This window comes from Fundulus heteroclitus, chromosome 20, assembly GCF_011125445.2.
Source record: "Fundulus heteroclitus isolate FHET01 chromosome 20, MU-UCD_Fhet_4.1, whole genome shotgun sequence".
NCBI classification, from domain to species: domain Eukaryota; kingdom Metazoa; phylum Chordata; class Actinopteri; order Cyprinodontiformes; family Fundulidae; genus Fundulus; species Fundulus heteroclitus.
The window spans coordinates 32,125,307-32,146,552 of NC_046380.1; the positions used below are offsets into that span (position 1 = coordinate 32,125,307).

The following is a 21,246-nucleotide window of genomic DNA, read 5'->3' on the forward strand; positions in this document are numbered from 1 at the left end:
GGTCAAACGTCTACTGCCAAAACGCTCGCTCATTCGTTCAACTCGCACAAGTTTGACCCGGTCTTTGTTTTTCGCACGCCGTCACAAAACAGCAGCTTTGCAACACATGTCTGTCGGCACTTTTTTTTTTTTTTTTTCTCACCGTTTGCCTTAACAACACCTCGCAGTTTCGTCTGATGCTTGAGCAAAGGTTCGAGTCGTGAGACGGTTTGAGCCCAGTTCAAGAGATGAGCGAGAACGTTGTCAAAATCCACGTTTCCCGTCTCTGAAATATTCCCTCGTCTTTCATTCTGTACGCCGGCTGGCAGATTTCCAGCTAAGATGGCTCTACTCATGAATATTTACATCTCGGATCTAGTTTGTGTAATTTTCACGCTACCTGTTCCTGTGGTGGTTTTGTTTTCATATACTACTATCGCTGATATTTCCCTTGGTTCTGCATCGTCCGTCATCTTCATTGAGCTTTATGGGTAAACATTGAGAGGATGCCGTCTGTCTGGGTCTGTCTGGTCTGTCTGGTCCAGGTTTGGATGGCAGACACCGTGTGCCGTCGTCGGCTACATGTCCAGGCGTTGCCACTATTGTTGAGAACAATAAATTGCTTAATTTTAGGATAGGAGTATTTCACTAGTGTGGCCGGGGGGGGGGGGGGCAGGTTGTGGCCCATTGACTGATTTTGTGCGGCCCCCACCAATTGCAATTTAAGAATGATTCTTATTTTATTTAAATTACTTTTTATTTTTAATTAGGGCAAAATGATTAGTTAAAATCGTTGTCCAATTTTAGAATGTTCGGGAGAATACAAAGTATTCTTCTGCTAATAACCACACTTTTTAGTTTCTATTTAACTTCCTAGTAAAAAGGACCACATCTGTCCGATGACCTTTGGTCTAATGCAGACTTTTGGGCATCAACATCTGCTTTTATATACATTTCTTAAAGTTACCCAAATACAGCAAGCATTTTCAAAGACAGAACCAAATCCTTTTTCTTACTGCTGAGAACACTTTTATTGGGTTTTATTTTCTGATTTTTAGTACGGCTAATGTGCAAAACCTTTTTTTTTAGTTTTGGATCTACAATGATTGATACATCTCCTTCTGGCAAAAAAAAATCTAACTTATTGTTCATATTGTGTGGAGCAGGTAAAGCAAAGGTTGATTTTTGGGTAGTTTTAGTTTTTTTTTTTTTTTTATTGTACCGGTACTTTTCTGTCCCTTGAGTACTTAGTACTTGAGCATTTCGGCCCACGTGGTGAAACGTTTGGACACCCCTGCACTAGTGGAAATGCTCTCATTAAAAAGGAAAGGACACGGCACGAGTATAAACGGAGCGAGCTTGTCTTCTGAGCTTTTTTAGGTTGAGACTATATTTCCCTTTTAAGGACGAAGAGCTTCAGTCATAACTTGACTCTCGCCAGATGGATTTCGTTCCGCAGAGCTCCACACATTCGTCTGGGATTGCTCCATTGGAGATGGATTACAGAAGTAGGGCCCTTATCAAAAATGCTTGCATATGATTGGATAAACCACTTGTTCGTCGTCTTTACTGACGTGCTGCTTCAACCACTCACATGGAAACCAACTTGTAACGCTGATGACAGCGACCCAGGCAAAACCAAAACAGAATGGCCGCCATCTTGGATATAGCGCAATGTCGGTAAATGACCGATGTCGTCTGTGCATGGAAACTCTGTGAATAAAAGGCTAAACAACACTGATAAAACAGCAGCATCAATGTTACCGCTTGCTTCCTCGTTGCGAGCCGCCATCGTTGTCTGAATCCAAACAGTCGCTTCTCTGATACGTCGCGTCTACGAAAATCCCACCCGCCGATCCTGATTGGCTCGTCCGTTTTATGTGGTACTGAAATCCGTCCCACTGGCGGCGAGTCTAGACGGATGTGTGGAGCTCGGTGGAACGACGTCCATCCTGTCGGGTTATTCCAGTCATTGGTGGAGGGTAGTTTGCTTGATCAGCTTCCCAAGGCAACACAGAGCAGCAGTAAGTACCACACCAGCCAGTCTCCCCGTTTGAAACTGAGTCTGGTCACAATGAACTTTGTTTCTACAGAAACTGCCATGTAAAATAAAGGCATATACATTTGACTTTATAGGGCGCCTTTGGCATTTTCCCTTTGGCCACTTGCTTTTTTTTCCTTCTATTTCACTGCAAAAAGGGAACTAAAAGTAAGTAAAAATTTCTTGAAATTTGTGTATTTTTCCTTGATTTGAGCAGCTAAATAAGACTTTTTGCCAATGGAATGAGTATTATTACCCCTAAAATAAAATAATTAGATATCCTGATCTTGAAATAAGATGATGGAGATGAATTGTTCCTATTTTTAGTGCAAAAATCTTATTCTATTGGCAAATAGTCTTATTTACCTGCTCTAATCAAGGAAAAATAGACTGATTTCAAGAAAATTTCACTTTTTGTTGCATTTTTGCAGTGTTCTGATGGGAGTAGTTAACTAAAAGCAAGAAGCCTCACACATAAGAAGTCAGTATACCTAAAAAAAATATTAGAGCCCTGCTGTAGAAATGCATTCCCACAGCATGATGCTGCCACTATCACCACAGACAGCATCTTGAGCACCGTGCTCCACGCTTGCTGTCGCCTCTGCAAACAGGCCCTCTTATGCCTTTCTTTGAACAGTGGCTTTCTTCTTTTTTTTCCCACTTCTTTTCATAAAATCCCAGATTTGTAGAGTGCACAGATAATAGTTGACCTGTTACCAACTTCTCCAGAGTTAAAACTTGCCTTCTGGCGGACGGTTCTCCAGGATTTTATGAAGGGGTATCAGAGCAAAGAGGGGCGTCAACAAATCCATGGCCCACTTATGTTGGTCTGTCATGTAAAATACACACAATTTGGTGGATCTTGCGTGTAAAATGTATTTAAATGAAAAGAAAAAAGGGCCGTGAATGCTTTTGCAAGGTGTTTTAACTAATTTTTCTGACGTGCTGGGTAAAGCCTCGTCTCCTGCGCCTGACTCTGCCTGTCGAACCTCAGGGCCTCAGTCGACTTTCACCAAGAGAGAAAACGACGATCCTCAGACGCTAACAACTCACCATCGCTTCCTTTCCTCGCTTCCTACCGGGCCAGATTGACTCTCGGAGTCTCTAATCCTCATTTGAGCATTTACACACCACATTTGGTCCAGGGTGGCGCGCTTTATCTGAGCCAAATTCAGAAGATCAGAGTTACTCCATAGGGACTTGTCTTTTAGACGAGGCACACTTTTAAAATGCAGCGGAAGAGAAGAAGTTAAATTTTCGCTGCGTGACTCAAACTTGTGCTTTTATGCTACTTCGTTAGAACTGAACGCATATTTAGTCTGTTCCAGTAACAGAGAAAACAAATCACCTTTAAACATGACACGATTGCCCGTTACCTGTTTGTGTGTGAGTGTGACTGCATTTGCTTTCAGCGCTTTTCGTTTTCTTTGTTCTCTATGATGTCAATTTTTTTATTTTTTATTCTTAATCATCACCCAACCGCCTCTCCATTGGAGAGCAATCAGACTCCCGTCTCCCGACTGCCGAATGAAATTTGCAGTGTGAGAAAAGACTCCCTTCGGTGCTGCTGGATTGGCGGGGCAATTGAGGGATTCAGAAAAATGACGGACCTACCGATTATTAAGCTTTTGAACATGTTGGACTTCAAGAAAAAAAATCATCTAAATTACTGATCTTTTTGTTTTAAGATGCTCTCGCCCAATAGAGAGGGCTCTGGACCGAACCAGTGATTCAAATGGAAGGAATTTTACGCCACGGACACGAAGGAACCCACGCTTCCCCCCCATACACACTCACACTCAAAAAAATATATAGTTTTCATCTGAAAAGCATGCAGAGGATTTACATGCATTTGACTAAACATCATGAGATGCCCTTTGGATTTTAATGTAAAGCTGACGGAGTGAAACCTTTTCTCCTGGCCCATTTCTTTGGAAGCCCACAGAGAGTGGATTCTGCTGAGGAAGACTCCTGAAATGGGCATGCAATCAATCTGGTTACTTGGAGCGACGCGAGGTGGAAAGATCCTGCAGGTTTCTGATCATCTCACTGAATGTTCCCTGTCTTAGGCCGTCCCCCACCCCTCCTAGTGCACAAACACGATCCACTGTTGAGGATCTGAAAGCACCAACGCAAGATGCAATGAATCGTTGCAAAATGAATCGTTTCACGTGTGGCGTACGTAGATCAGCTGTTATGTTATGACCGCTGACATCCGAAGTGAAAATCATCCTGGTCAGCCTGATCTTTCCGAGGCAATAATTCATTTCTTTTAGATTTGATATATTGGAATCAGGAAAAATCAGAGTGATTTAAGTGACTTTAACCTGGACTGCTGGGTCATATTATATCCACAAAAGAGGCAAGAGATCAAGAAGCAGGAATCCGGCTTTTCTGTTAAGTCAGACCCGGCAAATCCCAATTTTTGTTTTCTTTCTAAGGTTGATGACTATAAATGAAACCATAAGGCTTACCAGTTTCTGGTTTTCTGTAAGGACCGGCCTGCCGATTGCAATTTTGACTGATTGTGTTTTGTTTTGTTTTCCCTGCAGACTAGAGCAAAGGAACAAAATGCTGCAGGGACTGTGATAAGAGTAGTCTTATGTGTCCAACACACATATAAGGAGTTTAATATCCTCCCTAGTTCTGCATCACAGCACATCCCTTATTTTTTTGTTTTATTTTTATTTTTATTAAACTCCAAAAAAAATGCACGCTCTTGGTTGATGTGATTATGGACTGAAAATGTTTTGAGTTTTAATGCTTTCACTAAAGGTAAATGTAACAGCCACTTAAACGTTATTTTAAGTGCAAAATTAAAGGCAACACACATCTACCGTAAATGAAAAAAAGTGCTTACAATTCTTTAGTAGAGATTGTAGTTCTTAATCCAACAAACAATGATTGTTTTGCCATTCCTGCATTATAGTGTACGTCTCTAGACTTTATGGCATTTTTTTTTGCTAAACAGTTTTATGTCTGGCAGAGGGAAAAAAACCTTCTTAGTTCTTAAAATTATTATTATTATTATGAGGATGACTTTTCAGAGTTTATCAAGCTAAACTTGGCAGAATTTTGATCACTGGGTAATTAATTTATGAAGTACTAGTAAAAACAGGTAAATGTTAGTTGATCCTTTTAATCCTTTTAATTCACTATGCAATGGAGGAAAAACATGTTCAGGCCTGTAAACAAGTTTCTTTTTCAGTCAAATATACATTGGTCTACAAAACTATGTTTTTATGAACTTTTGTCTGAAATCAAATTGTAATTTTTGACTACATAAAGTTTAGAAGTTAGTTTTTCCTGCATTATGGGATCCACACAATTTACTAACAGACAGGATGAAGATTCAACATAATGGGTTGCAAAATCAAATATGAGTGGGGTAGGCCATCATAACTTCGTCACAATGCGACTTACCATGTGCCATGTGCTCAACATCACTAAAAACAGAGAAAAAGTAACATTTCTTAGCTACTGGATATTACGGCATAATGCATAGAAATAAAGATGAAGGCTAAGGGCTACCACTTCACGATAGATCCTTTACAATCCATTGAAAAATACACAAATACTGAAGTCCAGAATGGATAGTACAAATAATAATCTTGGTGGCGGCTAGTGATCAAAAAAATTTGGGGGAAGGCGCACAACAAACAACACACTCTAATTGAATATAAATCTGTCCACAGTCACTCGCCTGCTGCTGGATTTTGTAAGTCTGGGCCATGCATGCAGGCAAAATTTATTTAGCCTCTTGTTTCATCCAGCAAAAACCATGTCAAATTATTTTGTAAACAAATTTTTTCATGCCGCCATTCTTTCCAGTTTTGTTGTAGTCTAAATCTTATTTGCATCATGTGTGAGTAACATTCACGCCTGCACATCTAAACTGCCAGGAGTGCGACTTTGATTGATGGATGTCATGAATTAATCTGACCGACTGAAGAATGACACTAAAAGTGCTGATTGGCCCCAGGCCCAGAGACCAATTAGAGACCAGCACCAGCATGAAGTCACATGGAAGCCAAAAGATCGCAAAGATGCGTACATTCTCATTTGTCTTGTGCCCCTTGGTGTTGAAACATTTATTTAGGTAATGGATTAAAGGTCTACACAAATAATTATCCAAAATGGAATAGGTATGCTGAAAAATCCAAAGCCAGACACATTTTATGAGAGAAAAGATAGTTTTTTATTTCTTAATTTATGTTTCTTGTGTAAAATGTTTTCCAGCAACTTTAAGTGGACTCCATTGAGCCCCCTATTCAGAGTTCACATCTGATGTTTAGACTAATGTTCAGAGACTAACGCTTGAATCTTAGTATTCGTAGTATTTATTCATTCATTCAGCTAAGAAAATCCACAAATTTAGCTGTAGTTGGTTGCAGGTTAGCTTATTTAGCATTAGAAAGAAAACAAAGACATCTGTCCTGCCTCTGTCCATGCAGTCCAGCAGTAAAAATTTATATCTTTGGGGAAAATGAGGAAAAAAAAAGCAGCTTTTGCTTGCGTTGAGTTTCTGTGCTGGACTATACTCTGAACAGGAGACACACCTCAGGACAGATCCTGGCTGATTCTTCTCCCGTTTTCCCGCCGACGCTAAGCTAGCTAACTGGAAACGTTAGCTTGCATATTTGCCACACGTACCAAAGGGTTGCATCAGTTTTCTCAAGTGGGTTTTTCTGCAACAACATCAAATAAATCTCCACATCTACTTAAAAGCCAAGTTTCCGTTCCTGACCAAAGCTTCAGATCTGAATCGGTTTCAGAGTTTAAGGCACTAAGGCCTGGGTGGAGCAACAGCGCCGCCCGGTTTTAAACTAAATGTTGGCCTTGCTTTTTTTAAGGTTGAATGGTGGAAAGCACTAGCTATTATCAAACTAAACCTATACTCCCTACACGCAGCTGTACACAAATTTTTAAATAAGTTTTTTAGTTAATTTAATGTTTGTAGTTTTTTTTTTAATGAGTAAGCAGATCCCCTTCAAAGACTCCACACGGTGTCGCTGCTGAAAGGGCGACTCGTCCAGTCTTGCACGTACCTGTTGATGCTCATGCTCTCCTCGTTGAATTTATTTTATTGTTCTTCTTTTGCAAGGATGGCGATTTTACTCATAGGTTTCTGTTTTTGCACAAAACCCTGATTGATGGGTTTGTTTTTTATTTTATATCCCTGAGCCTAAACGTCATCCAGCACAAGCCCTTAAGGAAAGTAGGGGTCCAGGCTAAAGCTGAAAAAGTATGCAAAGGTAATATTGTGTTTGAGTTGTAAAGTCATTAAATAAATACAAGTTGGACTTTGAAGCCTGTTTCTGATCTTTGATTGCCAGTTATTTCAACTGCTTTTGTCAATTGGCTTTTATGGTTACTTAATCACCAGACAGTTCACATGAAGCTAATGATCCTAACGGCGTTTGCAGGGTCTTTTTCTTTTACGCCGTCTCTCTCTCTCTCTGTATCAGCTAAAATACACTGGAAAAAGAAAAGGGGGCATTTTATTATGAAATATCTCTAAGTCTGGATGACTTTCTTCCTCACAAAATACTTTGGAATGTTTTCCATTACAGGACGTTTATTTGAGCCTTGCTGCCCGAGTGACGGTCATGTGTATAAACTGTGTTTTAATCATTTTTTATATCTGATTTTATGGCATGGACATTGCCCTACTAATCTTTATTTTTAAATGTGTTGGTTTATTTCACATTTTTCCCAGTCCACATTAGATGGGAAATTAGTATGCAATTTCAGCTTAGACAGTAGAAGGATGCAGGTCAAAGGTTGTCCTATTAGCACTTCCATAAAATAATTTATCAAAATGAAGATATCCAGGAAAAGGGCTAAAATCTTTTTTATATAAATAACAAATTGCTATGGGAAATCTAGTTTGATTTAAAGGCTGATGTCAAGCTGAATTTTAAGGTTGTCTTTAATTATAGTTTGCAATGACTGCAAAAAAATATTAAAGATAATGATGTGGCCTATTAGCTTCTCCTAAAACAAGAAACACCCTTTCTATATAATGAAATAAAAAATGAGCTTTGAGTCGAACACTTTCTCAAGTCTGGGTAAATATGGAAAAATGTTTTGACTTTCCAGACTTTCTTCTCCTTCCAATCTACTCAGATAAACACGTCTTGTGCATTTTACATTGATATACATCTAAATGCTGGATATTTTTCTGTTTCCACACCAAAATGCTAGTTTTTGTGCAATTGATTGATCAACTTCATGTTTAAACCACTGACATATTTTCAAAACATTAAAAACACAACAATTTCACTGCTTTATAATACACACAACTGTACATAAACCTCCAGGTTTTTGCAGTGGAACTGCAACATAGAATATATATTTATACATATATAGCACATATGTTCTGTGCTGAGAACATGATCAAATCTGCAAATGAGAAAAAAAATGAAATTTGATTTCGAAGAAGTTGTGTATTTATGATGGAAAATGTGTATGCTTGTATAAAACCTATAATACAGAAAACACAAAAATATGTTCATGCTTTTCCACCACCCAGTTTAATAAGACTGCCGAACAGGTTCCAGATAGATGTAGTTTCACTGATCGCATAAACAAAAGTAATCCTGGTCTAATCTTGGGAGTTTAAACCTTTGGAACATTCCACTCTTGCACAAATGTCTTTCTTGCGTGTTTGGTGCGGATTCTCAGTCGTTCGGGACTTGGCCATCCTAAAAGCTTCAAGATAATCCAAATTCTGATGTGACTAAAGACGTTTTCTTAGAACCAAAAAGCCTTTCTGATTAGATGCCAAACAAGAAACAAAAGAGCACTTGCATAGAAAAAAACTTACATGCTATGATCAATGTTTACCAATGAAATGTAGGCTTATTTTCTGAAGAAAAACTAACTTTGTATCAAAATGTCGACAGTCAAATTCTTTCAGCTTTGTGGCATTGTCAACCTTTGTGTGTATTTGTCTCCCCCTTGTGGACCAATCAATGTTTTACATTTGCCTTTAGCACAAGGGACCTAATGTTCAGATCAGATGAACTGTTCTAATGAGAAAATGCAATCATAAGGTTTTGTTAATGGAGCAATTTATTTCCCCTTTTAATTTTTCTTGTCTTTGAAATTATGATGCAGTTGTGTTTCTTTTATTTCTAACTTTCCAAAACGAGTAAAAAACTATTTCTAACCCGTGTGTTTTAGATTACTGCTGTTAAAATGTATTTATTTAGGTACCTGTACATGTATAATCACATTGCCATAAACACGAGGCTCCAGGGTTATCAGATTTGTACATACAGTGTAGTGAAAAGTATTTTCCCATTACAGATTTCTTAGATTTTGTCACAATTAAATGTTTCAAATCATTAAAAGATAATTAAAACAGACAACGGGAGAGTAAATACAAAAAGCAAGTTTCAAATTATGATTTAATAAACTAGGAGGAAAAAAAAGTGATCAAAACCAACCTGGGACTATGTAGAAAAAAATACGGAAGATGAGTAACAAAGTCATTTATTAGATCTAGTCTCATCACAATTGTGAAAGGGTTTCTGGAGCTTTAAAACTCTGGTGAACCACAGTGAGGAGGATCTCCACAAATGGAGAAATCCCAAAACCGCAGCCGTCCTGCTGAAATTACTCCAACGGCGCAAAAAGACTCACCCAGATGGAGAGGAAACAGCTTTGAACAATATCTGCAGGCACGGCAGGACACTGATCAAACAAGGCTTTGGAGTGGCCTAGTTAAAGTTCAGGTTTGAGTCTGATGGAGATGCTGAGGCAAACGTTAATAAAAGGCAAATCGAGCTGAATTTAAACCATTCTGGAAAACTTATCGTACACGTTTTGAGACCGTTTTTTAAAAACTGCATTTTGTATTTACTCAGTTTTTCAACCCCCGCAGCTCTACGGATTAAAGTGCAGGATTTATAGATGCAGCAGGAGAAGAGAAACTTAAACTGAAACATTTACATCCCGCTGGACTGCTGCTCATCTGAAGTTCTAACCCATCCGTTTTAGTCCCGCTGAGCCTTCAAGTGTCTGTGAGCTGCTCTCAGCGTCTCCTGCAGGTCTCTGTACCCAGCCAGAGTGCAGGCCTCCTCCAGCGGGGCCCAGCGGTAGTCCTGGTGCTCGTCAGACAAAGTCACCGCCGCCTCCGGGTTTCTCAGCTCGGCCAGCCAGTACAGCACCTCTTTGGGCCTGCCGCGGACCTCGTAGCGCAGCTCCTGCACAAAGCCGTCTACCACCTGCAGATGCTCCGCCCCCAACCCCGCCTCCTCCTTGGTCTCTCTCAAAGCTGTTGTGAGGTCGTCCTCGCCTGGGTCAACGTGACCTGAGTGTAAACATAGAAAATTAAAATAAAAAGAACACTGTATCCAGAGAAAGCGGTGTTAATTTGTCCAAACGGTAGCTTTGTCCCTTTTTGCACACCTTTGGGTGGGGTCCAGTGGTGTTCGCCGTAGGAGGTCTGCAAGAGAAGGTACTCGATGTTCCCCGGCGAGGGGTTGCAGCCGGCAAGGCGACGAAACACTATGAACCCACAGGCTCGCAGCGCCATCTTCCTTTATGTGTCAGAGGGTTCAGTTGCACCTGAGTGGAGAAACGGCACCGTCAAAACTGTTCCAGGTTCCAAAGCGACTTTAGACGGCTACCTAAACGTTCCTATGACATTAGCTTACTGAGATAGCGTCTGGGCCAAATGCGTAAAGAAGACGAGGGTTCGTCCATTAGGCGTTTAGAAAAAGATTTTTGATACTGCGAAGAAGCTTAAGGTCCCAGAAGCGGCAAAGCATTGTTGTGTTCAGTGCCCTGCTCCTCATTATGTTCTCTGAAGCTTGTAACCATTACAGATTTACTGTAACACACCGACATAGAAGCAAACAATCGTGAGGTGGACGGTAAACGATACATGGCTTTCAAATGCATTTAGAAATGAAATCTGAAACTTCTGACATGCATTATTTATGGTATTATTCGGTTCCTCTGAATTTTTACACTGCAGAGCAACCTTTCTGTGCAATTCCAGATGCAGGTCTGCAGGGGTCCCTCTCCTCTAGTTTAGCAGATCTTGAAACTTAATTTTTTTGTTTTTGCCAATCTTTTCTTTGCAGAACAGCTCAAGTGTCCTCACATTGGATAAAGACAACGTGTGAACATTCATTTTCAAGTCTTTCCGCAGATTCCTGGTCGGCTTCAGGCCTGGACTTTGACTGGACCGTTCTAACGCACAAGTATCCTCACACAGCATCATGCTGCCACCATCATGTTTCACTGCAGGGATGCTGCGCTCACCGTTATGAGGAGCGTTTGTTTTTCACCATTTTATGAATGTAGGCCAAAAGGGTCCATTTTAGTCTCTGACCTCCTTCCTCACATGCTGCACCTGTCTATCAGTACCGGTGGGTGATGTCTTTGTTGGTTCGCAGCATGGCCCGATACTCGCTCCATTTCCAGATAAAGGGCTGAAAAGTGCTCCGTGAGATGCTATAAAAGGCTGGAACGTTGTGCTATAAATTATAGGACGTTGCGTTTAGACTTAACCACAGCTTTCTCCCTGACCTATCTGCTGTGCTTCTGGCTCTTCTTGATGCTGTTTGTTCCCTAATGCTCTCAAACAAACCTCTGAGGGCCTTCACAGGACATCCAGACTCCGTTGGCTCATTAGGTGACTTCTGGAAAACAGCCGGCTGCACTGGATTTTATTTAGGTCTATCAGTATAAAGTGCATGACACACTTCTCAGATTTATATATATATATATATATATATATATATATATATATATATATATATATTTGAAAACCACGTGTAATTTCCCACCCACCCCTCACCGTTGTGCTATTTTTGTCACAGTACTTGCACTAAAGTTGCTGCAAAAAAAATAAAATAACGTGACAAAATATGAAGAACCTTTATAAGTGTGAGAACCTTTATTTAGCCCCTTATCCCCATTTCCCTGTCTTTAACCAGGACGCAGTTGTAAATAAAATGTCCTAAATCCGTTCCGCCTTAATCAAACTAAACAAATTTTCCCCAGACATGAGGAATATGACTCTTTTGTATTTCATTAAAAAAGAAAACCGTATGTACCGTATCCTCTATCATATGTCTACGTTTTCACTTAAACCCTTAGATCCAGTTAACTTGAAGCTTTCTATTTTAAAACCAGCATACCTATATACAGGGAGACAGCTGTGCAATATATTGACATACCTGTATACTAAAAGTTTATTATTGAAAGTGAATTTATTTCAATAAGTCAATAAAAAATGGAGGATTGTATGTGTTTTTTTAGGTTTTAGTATGTGCTTGACAGAGCAGAGTGAACCTGAAAAGCCTGTTCACAGGTGTTAGCAACAGCAGCTAGCTCTGTCGCACAACCTTTGTTTTCTTCGGTTTCCGCTCGCGGTGTCAGTTCATGTGTTTGTTATTGTTGTTGTTTATTTTAAGGTTCATCCTCATAAGCTGCTAAGATACAGAAAGTAGGCGACTTACTGTTCAGTTTTTCAGAGATATTTCCATTGAGACACAGGGAAGAGCGTCGGTGCATCGGGAGAATCGGTCCGACTGCAGTCGGTGACAGACAGCATTGGTTCCGCTACGCTGTGGCTCGGTGTTTGGTGTCGTGCACACCATAGACATATATAAAGAGTTATATATTATGTCTATGGTGCACACGCTAAGCTCTGCTGTTAAACAGTCCGTCTCACCCCACCTCTCTGGTAATGCTATGAATTACATAAACCCTCCCGACTAAAAAATTTAAAATAAAACCCCATTATAAATAAAAAGCATCAGACCCTAAGAGAGAAAAAGAAAAAATAGGAAAAAGTAACTGAAGAGAATATTAACATCATCTCCCCACCCCAAGTTTTTGTTACCATCCAAGTTTCTAGAGGGTGAGACATTTCAGCAGATAACAAACACGCTGATCAGATTACAGCAAATTTGCTGTTTTTATTATCTTCAGTTTAAACATGTCGTTGAATATCTAGTTTATTAATCTATGCAATACAGAGCAAAACATTTTAAATAACGCAACATCATCATCATAATTTGTCATCGCAGCTTTGTACATAAAATTTGTCCTTTGCTTTTAACCAATCCGCCAGGGAGCAGTGGGCTGCCACTTGGCAACGCCCAGGGAGCATCCTGGGGCTAAGGTTCTTGCTTAGGGACCCCAAAGTGGCAGTCTGTGGGATTCAAACCCTAGAAAGTGTGGCCTCTTCAGGATTTAGGTGTCTTCTCTGACCACAAGGTCACCACTCCCCCTCCAACAGAGTAAAGACGCACTGCACCAGATTCTAGCTTCTTGGCTCATTTCCATCTCCAGTCCCTGTGACAGGTAAGAAGGAAAGGAAAAATCAAGATTTTTTTTTTGCTAATTGTAGCAGTATTAAAAGTTGATTTATGCAGATACAATACCACCCAAACATAAACATACATACAATGTTAATCATAAGATACACAAACATTCATCCAGGTAAAAATACATCTTAGGAAGAATTAATGATCACATTTAACTAGTTAACTTGAAAATTTGTTTCTTGAACCCATTTTTTTGTTTCCCTGAGAAAGATTGTATAGTGCATAGTCATTTTTAAGTGAGCAGGGAGTTTGTTCCATTCTTTTATGAACATCTTTATAGTTGTTTATCATATGTCAATGGTGAAACAGTCGAGTCATTTTATTGATGATTTCGAGGGCTTGATTATATAAAGATTCGAGAGGTTTTAAGGTTGTCTCGTGTGCTTGTGACCAACTACTTCATCTCTGATGCTAATATAAACACGAGGCCTGAAAACCCTATTTTTAGTGCTGTTACATCTTCTTACATTGAAGCAGCTAAAATTGGAAAGTCATAGCACTACAATAAAACAGAGGTTGTTAATCTGTGAAACAAATTCTGATTTCCAAATCAAACATATGGAAGCAGTTGGAGAAAATAACCAGACCAGACTGGGATGGAGCCTAAATGTTTTCCAGTTCTGAGTCAATGTCAGAATCTGTCCAAAGGTGCTCGTCCACCTTATTGTTTACTGTTACTCGGTGATGGTCGGAGGTGGGGGAGGAGTGTGTTGAGCTTCAGGTTATTGCTGCTGCACCAGGTCTCCATATGATCCGTCTCACTCCTGAAGGCCGACTCGTGTCCATCAGAGATGAGGCCGACTAGGGGGGCGTTTGACAGACTGGTGCCCAGACATGCAGCTGTTGGTGTCCAGGGAGAATAGAAGCGGAGTAAAGAAGATCTGCTGTTGATGCTACGAGGGTCGGAGACATGCTGGCCCAGCCTCATGAAATGTCGTCTATACTCCATTGGATAGTATCTTTAAGAATGCTTTCCCCACTTTTCAAGGCATTAAGTCTGCTTAAAGAAGCTCTCCTATCCGACAGAGCTTCTTTAGGGTCTTCTGCGACTGCTGCTTCCAGGTTCTCAGACTCCAACAACCTACATCTGCCCATCAGAACTAAGCTCAGAACCTGGATAGACAGATCCTTCAGCAGCACTGCCCGCTCCCCCCTGGGACACTCATCCACAAACTATCAAAGACTGCAAAGAGCTAGCCACTCGCCAAAACACGCTGTTTCAAAAGTGCTTCACACATTCGACTAATTTACATTTCATAGTGTTTAGTCGCATTCCGGGTCTGTGTTTAAAGTGGCTATGAGTGTCTTGTAGAGCACTGTGCAAATTCTCTTTTCAAAAAGGAAAACAAAGGGCCTAATTTATGAAAAAGAAGCATTTCTACACAATCTGTCTGAGCGGGCGGCATTGGGCTAAAACCCTCAGATGTCATCAGAATTAATAGAGTGTGCTTCGTGCCTGAAACTGGTTAGATAAGGAACAGACCCAGAGGAGGCCGGACCAACTGAAGACAGCCGGTGTGAGAAGATAATAGAGACGGGCCCTCCTTTTAACCCTGAGCTGTCAGCAGAGCAGTCGTTCATTTTGACGAAGGAGTCACAGCCGCTGGGTCTCAAGGTAAAGTCAGAATGAAAGCTGAACTGTCTTTTGTCATTTTTAAGAAAAAAAAAAATATTATATATATATATATATATATATATATATATATATATATATATATATATATAGGGAGACAGCTGAGCAAGATATGATTGAGATACCTGTATACTAAATGTTTATAGCTCCATTACTTTAGAATATCATTGAAAGTACATTTATTTCTAGAAGTCAATTAAAAAAGGGGAGGGTTGTATATCTTTTTTGGGTTTTAGTATGTGCTTGACATATTCAGAGGATTTATCTCTATTGATGCTGACAATTGTGGCTTATAGCTGAAAACTGAAAACACAATTTTCAGCTAAAATAATTGGAATGTGATTAGGACCACCTGGAAAAGTACTTTTAATACAGAAATGTAAGCTAACTGCAAAGCGGGTCCATTCAGAGTTTCAGTACATAGACTCAAAACTTGGTCAGAAGTCCTTCTGCATGAGTTACAGCATCTGTGCTGCGTTAGCTGTTAGCAAAGCCCATGTTGCTCTAACAGTGACCCTCAGACCTGCAGCATTATGGCTCATGTGTCTCTCATCTTACATCTGAGAGGGCATTATAGATTACACAGCGGACCAAATCCAGCACATGACATGGCTTTCAAAATCATCACTGACTTCGGAAATGTCACACTGGACCTCAGGATATTGTGTCTATCCCCTTTTGCGCCAGACTTCTGGACCTTGATTTCCAAATAGGAGGCAGAACTTACTTTCATCCATGGACCATCGGTTAACTGCCCAGTCCCTTTTTATGGCTTGTCCACCAGAACTCTGAAATGGGCGTTGCCTCACAATCTCACTTTCAAAGCTGTGCACCTTGTTTTTCTGTCACACTTTTTCTTCCACTCAACCTTCCAATAATCTGCTTGGACGCAGCACCATAGACATCATATACGTAGATGCCTCGTTTGGCGCGGGTTCGTACGTCAACGTTAGCGCCATATTGTATGTGGCAGAAAGAAGTTAAGTTCTGTTGTAGTGAACGTGGATCAGAGAAGATGACTCATGGAAATGTACCAAACGTTTTTTGTTTTATATATATATATATATATATATATATATATATATATATATATATATATATATATATATATATATATATACATATACATTATTCACAATAATGAAGACCATTATGTGTGTGTGTGTGTGTGTGTGTGTGTGTGTGTGTGTGTGTGTGTATATATATATATATATATATATATATATATATATATATATATACACACACACACACATAATGGTCTTCATTATTTCATAAAACCTTTTAAGTTCTGGTATAGTCACAGATTAGGAACATTTTAGTATTTAAGAGAGTATTAAAGAGAAAGTTACTAATATGAGAAAAAAATGCATAGGACAATAATGTAAAAAAAGACAAAAGTGGTAATATGAGAAAAATGTCATATTATGAGAATTAAGGGGGGGGGGCATTCCCAGAATAGTCACAATTTGCAGAATTATTTCACTCCTGGAGTATTAGGGCCAGGTTAGATTATTTTAATTATTTTTATTCTTTTAGAGTATAAAGTCAGGAGAATGAAGCCAAAAGGATACCAAAATAAACTTGTAATATTACAGAAATAAAAATATTACGAATATAAAGTATGTTCTGAGATTAAACTCCTTTTGATACTGTTTAAGTGACTCAGTCTAACTGCAGATTTGCCACATTCAACATGGCGGACGCTCTGACGAATCCGCAGCATAGGCAGAACCCGCCCGATGAGGCGTCTACGTATATGATGTCTATGCGCAGCACTCACTGAGCGGCTAGCTGCTTTAAACATGTTCTTTTAATGGCTCACCCTCCCAGTGGAGGGTGCTAGTGAGTCCAGCAGTGTTTCCCGTGAATGTGTATGCCACAATATGGGCACAACATAGTATTTTGCCGTCATGCTGCGTTATTAACATTAACATTCAAATGTTCATTAGCTGTAAAGCACAAACGTCAAAATTAGCAAAATCAACGCATCGCTCTGTGTTAAGCTTTTCATATGAGTTTTGCTTTTCGAGTAATTTATTTTTTTAAATGAACTGACCTTTTGATGATATTCTAATTAATTAAGATGCAAACACATGTAGTCCTGCAGTTTTCATTTCTGATACATTCTGCCTCCTTGCAGATTGCAAATGTACACAATGCAGCCATGTGGCCTCTGGACGCATTGATATTAGCGAAAACAACAACAAAAATGCATCATTTCACAGATCCCACTGCATGTAGGTCATTTACTTAAATCCCAGCATAACCGACTTAAAGCGCAGTCTTAAATTAGGTCCTGTTTTTGACGTTTATTTTTTTATTCTTGCTATTTCTGACAAACACGTCCAGTAGATGTTCGCTAAGTCATGGTGAGGCAGATATCGGGGATTAATGGTTTTAAAGTGTGAGGAGAGGAGCTGATTGCTGCCAGGAGATGTTCGTGCTTGAATGTTCTGGAGGTGTTGTGGACTCAATGTAAGCTGACAACTGAGATGTGAGGTGCCAGCACAATAACCCAGATGACGAATCTGGAGGAAAAAAAAACTTGAAAACACCCAAATACTTCCCACAAGCAATTGGTGATGTAGTAAAAGATCTGAAATGAACATACGACAGATAACCTTTTTTGCACAGATGACGTTGTTGCATTAGATTGATGCTAAACGGGCTAAATTGTATAATATGCATCACTTGCTCTTGAAACAGACTCACACAGAGAGCCATGGAGGAGGAAGAGCAGCCACCTGGAAAACTTCACTTCGTCGGCAAGAAGGATGAACTGATTAAAGCAAAGCGCTCTTTCAGGACACTAGAGGGCCGAGATATTCTGATTATCCACCATCAGGGAGTCTTCTATGCCATAGACTGTTACTGTTATCGTGAGTAGGATTTTTACTGCGGGCAATTCATGTCATTTGTTTTCCTTTGAAAGACTATGCGACGGATATTGTTGTGGGTTCATTGCATCTCAGGGAATTTCATTACAAGTCATTAGGCTTAATGAGAAAAACATTTTTTTTCTGAAAAACAGAAACCTCTTATAAAAGATTGACATACAGACTTTCTACAAAGCCTGCAATACTTGATCAAAATGCAAATAAGAATCCTGTAATGCAACATTTACAGTCGAGCTTCTGGAAAATCGCTAAGTATTAAGATTGTTAAGATAAGAAATATACTATTCAGTTTTTTTTACAAAACCATTACTGCATAACATCTTTAAATAATGTGTAAGTCACTACGATTTTAACAATGTGCATAAAAACAAGCACATTCTCTGGAAACCTGATTCTCAGTGTTCACTTACTGGATTCTTGTTTGCAGAACAGAGTAGGGGTGGGGGAGATATGCGCTTCAAATTTCATCTGTGGCACTGTTGTGATAAGGATAAAAAGAGTATTTACAGCTTCTTGGAGTCTTTTTTAGGTAACTGTGTGGCTGTGACTGCATGTCAGTAATAGCCCAATAAACACAATTACTCTCCCTAAGAACATATTTGAGAATGTAACATATGACACATTAAAACTAAATTCCAAATATGTTTCAGGTAAAGAAGTTTGCACACAGTAACTGCATTTACATGTATTTTTGACTTTATTGATATTTACTGATGATCTCAAGAAACCAGCAATGGAGAAGATGGCAAAAAAAAAAAAACAGTACTGACGACACAGGACTTTTTTGGTGTTTTCAGACACCGCTAATTGAAATGTATTGTTGTCAAGATAAACCCAAATCCTTATCACAATAAGAATTTTTTTGCGATAACGATAAAATGACGCGACAAAGGCCCATTCCTGGAACAGAGTGTAAAAGCCTGCATTAATCTGTGGTGTGGGACCTTAGTTCCTAAGGTCTTGGTACGCAAAACAAACAAATTGAGAAAACATAAAAAAGAAAAACAAACCCAAAATGTATTTTTAAAAAGTGAGCACAAACGTATCTAAAAATAAAAAAAAAATCTTAGTTTTCTCCTAGTCTTCACATGGTTAACTCGTCCCATGTTTTATGATGGGAAAACAGGTTTTGCTAGAAGTTGCAAACACTCATTGCATCAAGATGCTTACAGTTTGCTCATCCTGGAATAAAAATAAATTTAAAAAACACTTCTATTTTTCATGCAGATGCTGGAGGAACGCTGCAGGATGGAGACATTGAGGTGAGGCTCCGTTAGACTTGATGTCAAATCAACCTATTATGTCATTTAGGTGAGGTGCGAGCACTGAACTTTTAAGTCTCTATTTTCACCCTGCGCTTGCTCTCACGCGTTAACCCATCTGTCCCTAGTCGCCCTACAGGCAACTGCTCGGCTGAGACACGGAGCCTTTCTGTAATTACAGTGTCACATTTGCATGGCATTAACATAAAACCACCTGCTTTGTTTCCCAAACAAACGCTCTTTGCACGCAGGACATCAACGGCAAGCTGTGCATCATTTGTCCCAAGCACAAGTACAAGATCACGCTGGCTGAGGGGGAGGGCTTGTACAGGGCCAGGAACCCCATGGAGAAACCGCCGGTGCTCAGATGGTACTCCAAGGGCGTGAAGCAGAGGGTCCACGCGGTCACAGAGGCCAACGGGGAAGTCTTCGTCAAGCTCACCATGATCCCAAACTGGATCGAGTCGGACTACTACCAGGGAGAAAAGGGCAAGGTGGAAAGAGCCAAGGCGGAGGCTTCGGGGGACGACATACCCGTGATGAAAGACGACGAGTGAAGATCGCGTCCCTGAGATCAGATTCTTCCTCTGATCTCAGGAGGAACGGTGACTGTTTGTATGGAGGACGTTAATTGGCACAGATCCATGTGTGACCCGCTTTAATTGGTTCACAGGAATATAGAAACTTGAATGGGTGTAGATTAAATCAGTGACTCATTTTAAGCTCACTGGGTAGCCGCATGTCCCCACACTCTCGTTCCCTCGTGAATTATGCATACAGCAAATGAATCGATGTGATAAAAAGCTTTATACTGATCAATACAGCTCTCAAGTGGAGAATCGTTTACATTAAAAAAAAATAAAAAGATCATGTAACAAGAGTGGCTAGTTTTTTTAATTAGCTATGTCAGCTTCGTAGCAAGACACAAGAAAATGGGCATTTCTTGTGTCCTGCATGAAGAGAGGGAATTGCCTTATTTTGTACTATGCTGTGATTTTCAAATTGGCGTATACCGCTTAAGGGTTAAGCTAATTAATTTTTTTTCATTTTTTGAGTTACAACCACAATGTTCAACATAAGTTATAGATGTTTTTTTGTGAGATTGACAATGATCCTCGGGACACTAATGTTCTCTCAGACAAATTGTCCCATGAGCTTTAAGGCTCCTCCAGAGCTCAAGTTGGCCTCTTGCCTGCTTCCCTGATCAATGACCTTCTGAAGCGTCCACAGAACAGCTGGATTTACACTGCGCTTCCATCACACCAGGGGTCCTAAAAGATAGATAGATAGATAGATAGATAGATAGATAGATAGATAGATAGATAGATAGATAGATAGATAGATAGATAGATAGATAGATAGATAGATAGATAGATAGATAGATAGATAGATAGATAGATAGATAGATAGATAGATAGATAGATAGGCCCAGTGTTACAAAGTATAAGATACTCCCATCTCAGCATGGTACAGGACCCCCACTTACCAACGCAGGGAGCTCCTCTGACTCTTTAGTAATCCAAGAGATACTGTTTGGATGAGTTAGGGGACTTCTGAAAGGTGGTTTGGTGCACTGGATTCTACCTATGGATACCAAGTAAGGGGAGAAAAGCCCAATATTCAAGTTTTTTATTTGTAACACATTACTGATTACGTTGCCCGCTCATCACTATTAAGTGTAGTTTTGTGTTGTTCTAGCACTTTCAATCCATATGAAATGGTTTGATGATGTTTGCGGTTTTAATGTTTCGGAATGGGTTCTCTCCGGGTACTCCGGCTTTCTCCCACAGTCCAGAAACATGACCGTTAGGTTAATTGGTCTCTCTAAATTGTCCTTAGGTGTGAGTGTGTGCAAGAATGATTGTTTGTCCTGTTTGTCTCTGTGTTGCCCTGTGATAGACTGGCGACCTGTCCAGGGTGTACCCCGCCTCTCACCCATTGACAGCTGGAGATAGACACCACACTGCAAAAACGGATGCAAAAACAAGTAAATTGTTCTTAAAAGTTAGTCTATTTGTCCTCGATTTGAGCCAGTAAATAAGATTATCTGCCAATGGAATGAGTATCTTTACCCCTA

General features: G+C 39.8%; 2 protein-coding genes across 2 annotated transcripts; one reads left to right on the top strand and one right to left on the bottom strand.

Annotated features, from left to right (window-relative positions):
- Positions 1–8,537: 8,537 nt before the first annotated feature.
- On the bottom strand, positions 8,538–12,614 carry nudt2 (nudix (nucleoside diphosphate linked moiety X)-type motif 2). The gene is made up of 3 exons (XM_021320543.2): positions 12,502–12,614; positions 10,439–10,597; positions 8,538–10,340 (listed from the first exon to the last, which is right to left on the bottom strand). The coding sequence occupies exons 2-3, from the start codon at positions 10,563–10,565 to the stop codon at positions 10,024–10,026; spliced, it is 444 nt and encodes a 147-aa protein (XP_021176218.1). The 5' UTR covers positions 10,566–10,597; positions 12,502–12,614; the 3' UTR covers positions 8,538–10,023.
- A 2,262-nt stretch (positions 12,615–14,876) lies between these two features.
- rfesd (Rieske (Fe-S) domain containing) lies at positions 14,877–20,049 on the top strand. Its single transcript, XM_012870723.3, has 4 exons — positions 14,877–14,989; positions 17,717–17,889; positions 19,135–19,169; positions 19,421–20,049. Exons 2-4 carry the CDS (start codon positions 17,733–17,735, stop codon positions 19,724–19,726), a joined length of 498 nt encoding a protein of 165 aa, XP_012726177.1. The 5' UTR covers positions 14,877–14,989; positions 17,717–17,732; the 3' UTR covers positions 19,727–20,049.
- Positions 20,050–21,246: the final 1,197 nt, after the last annotated feature.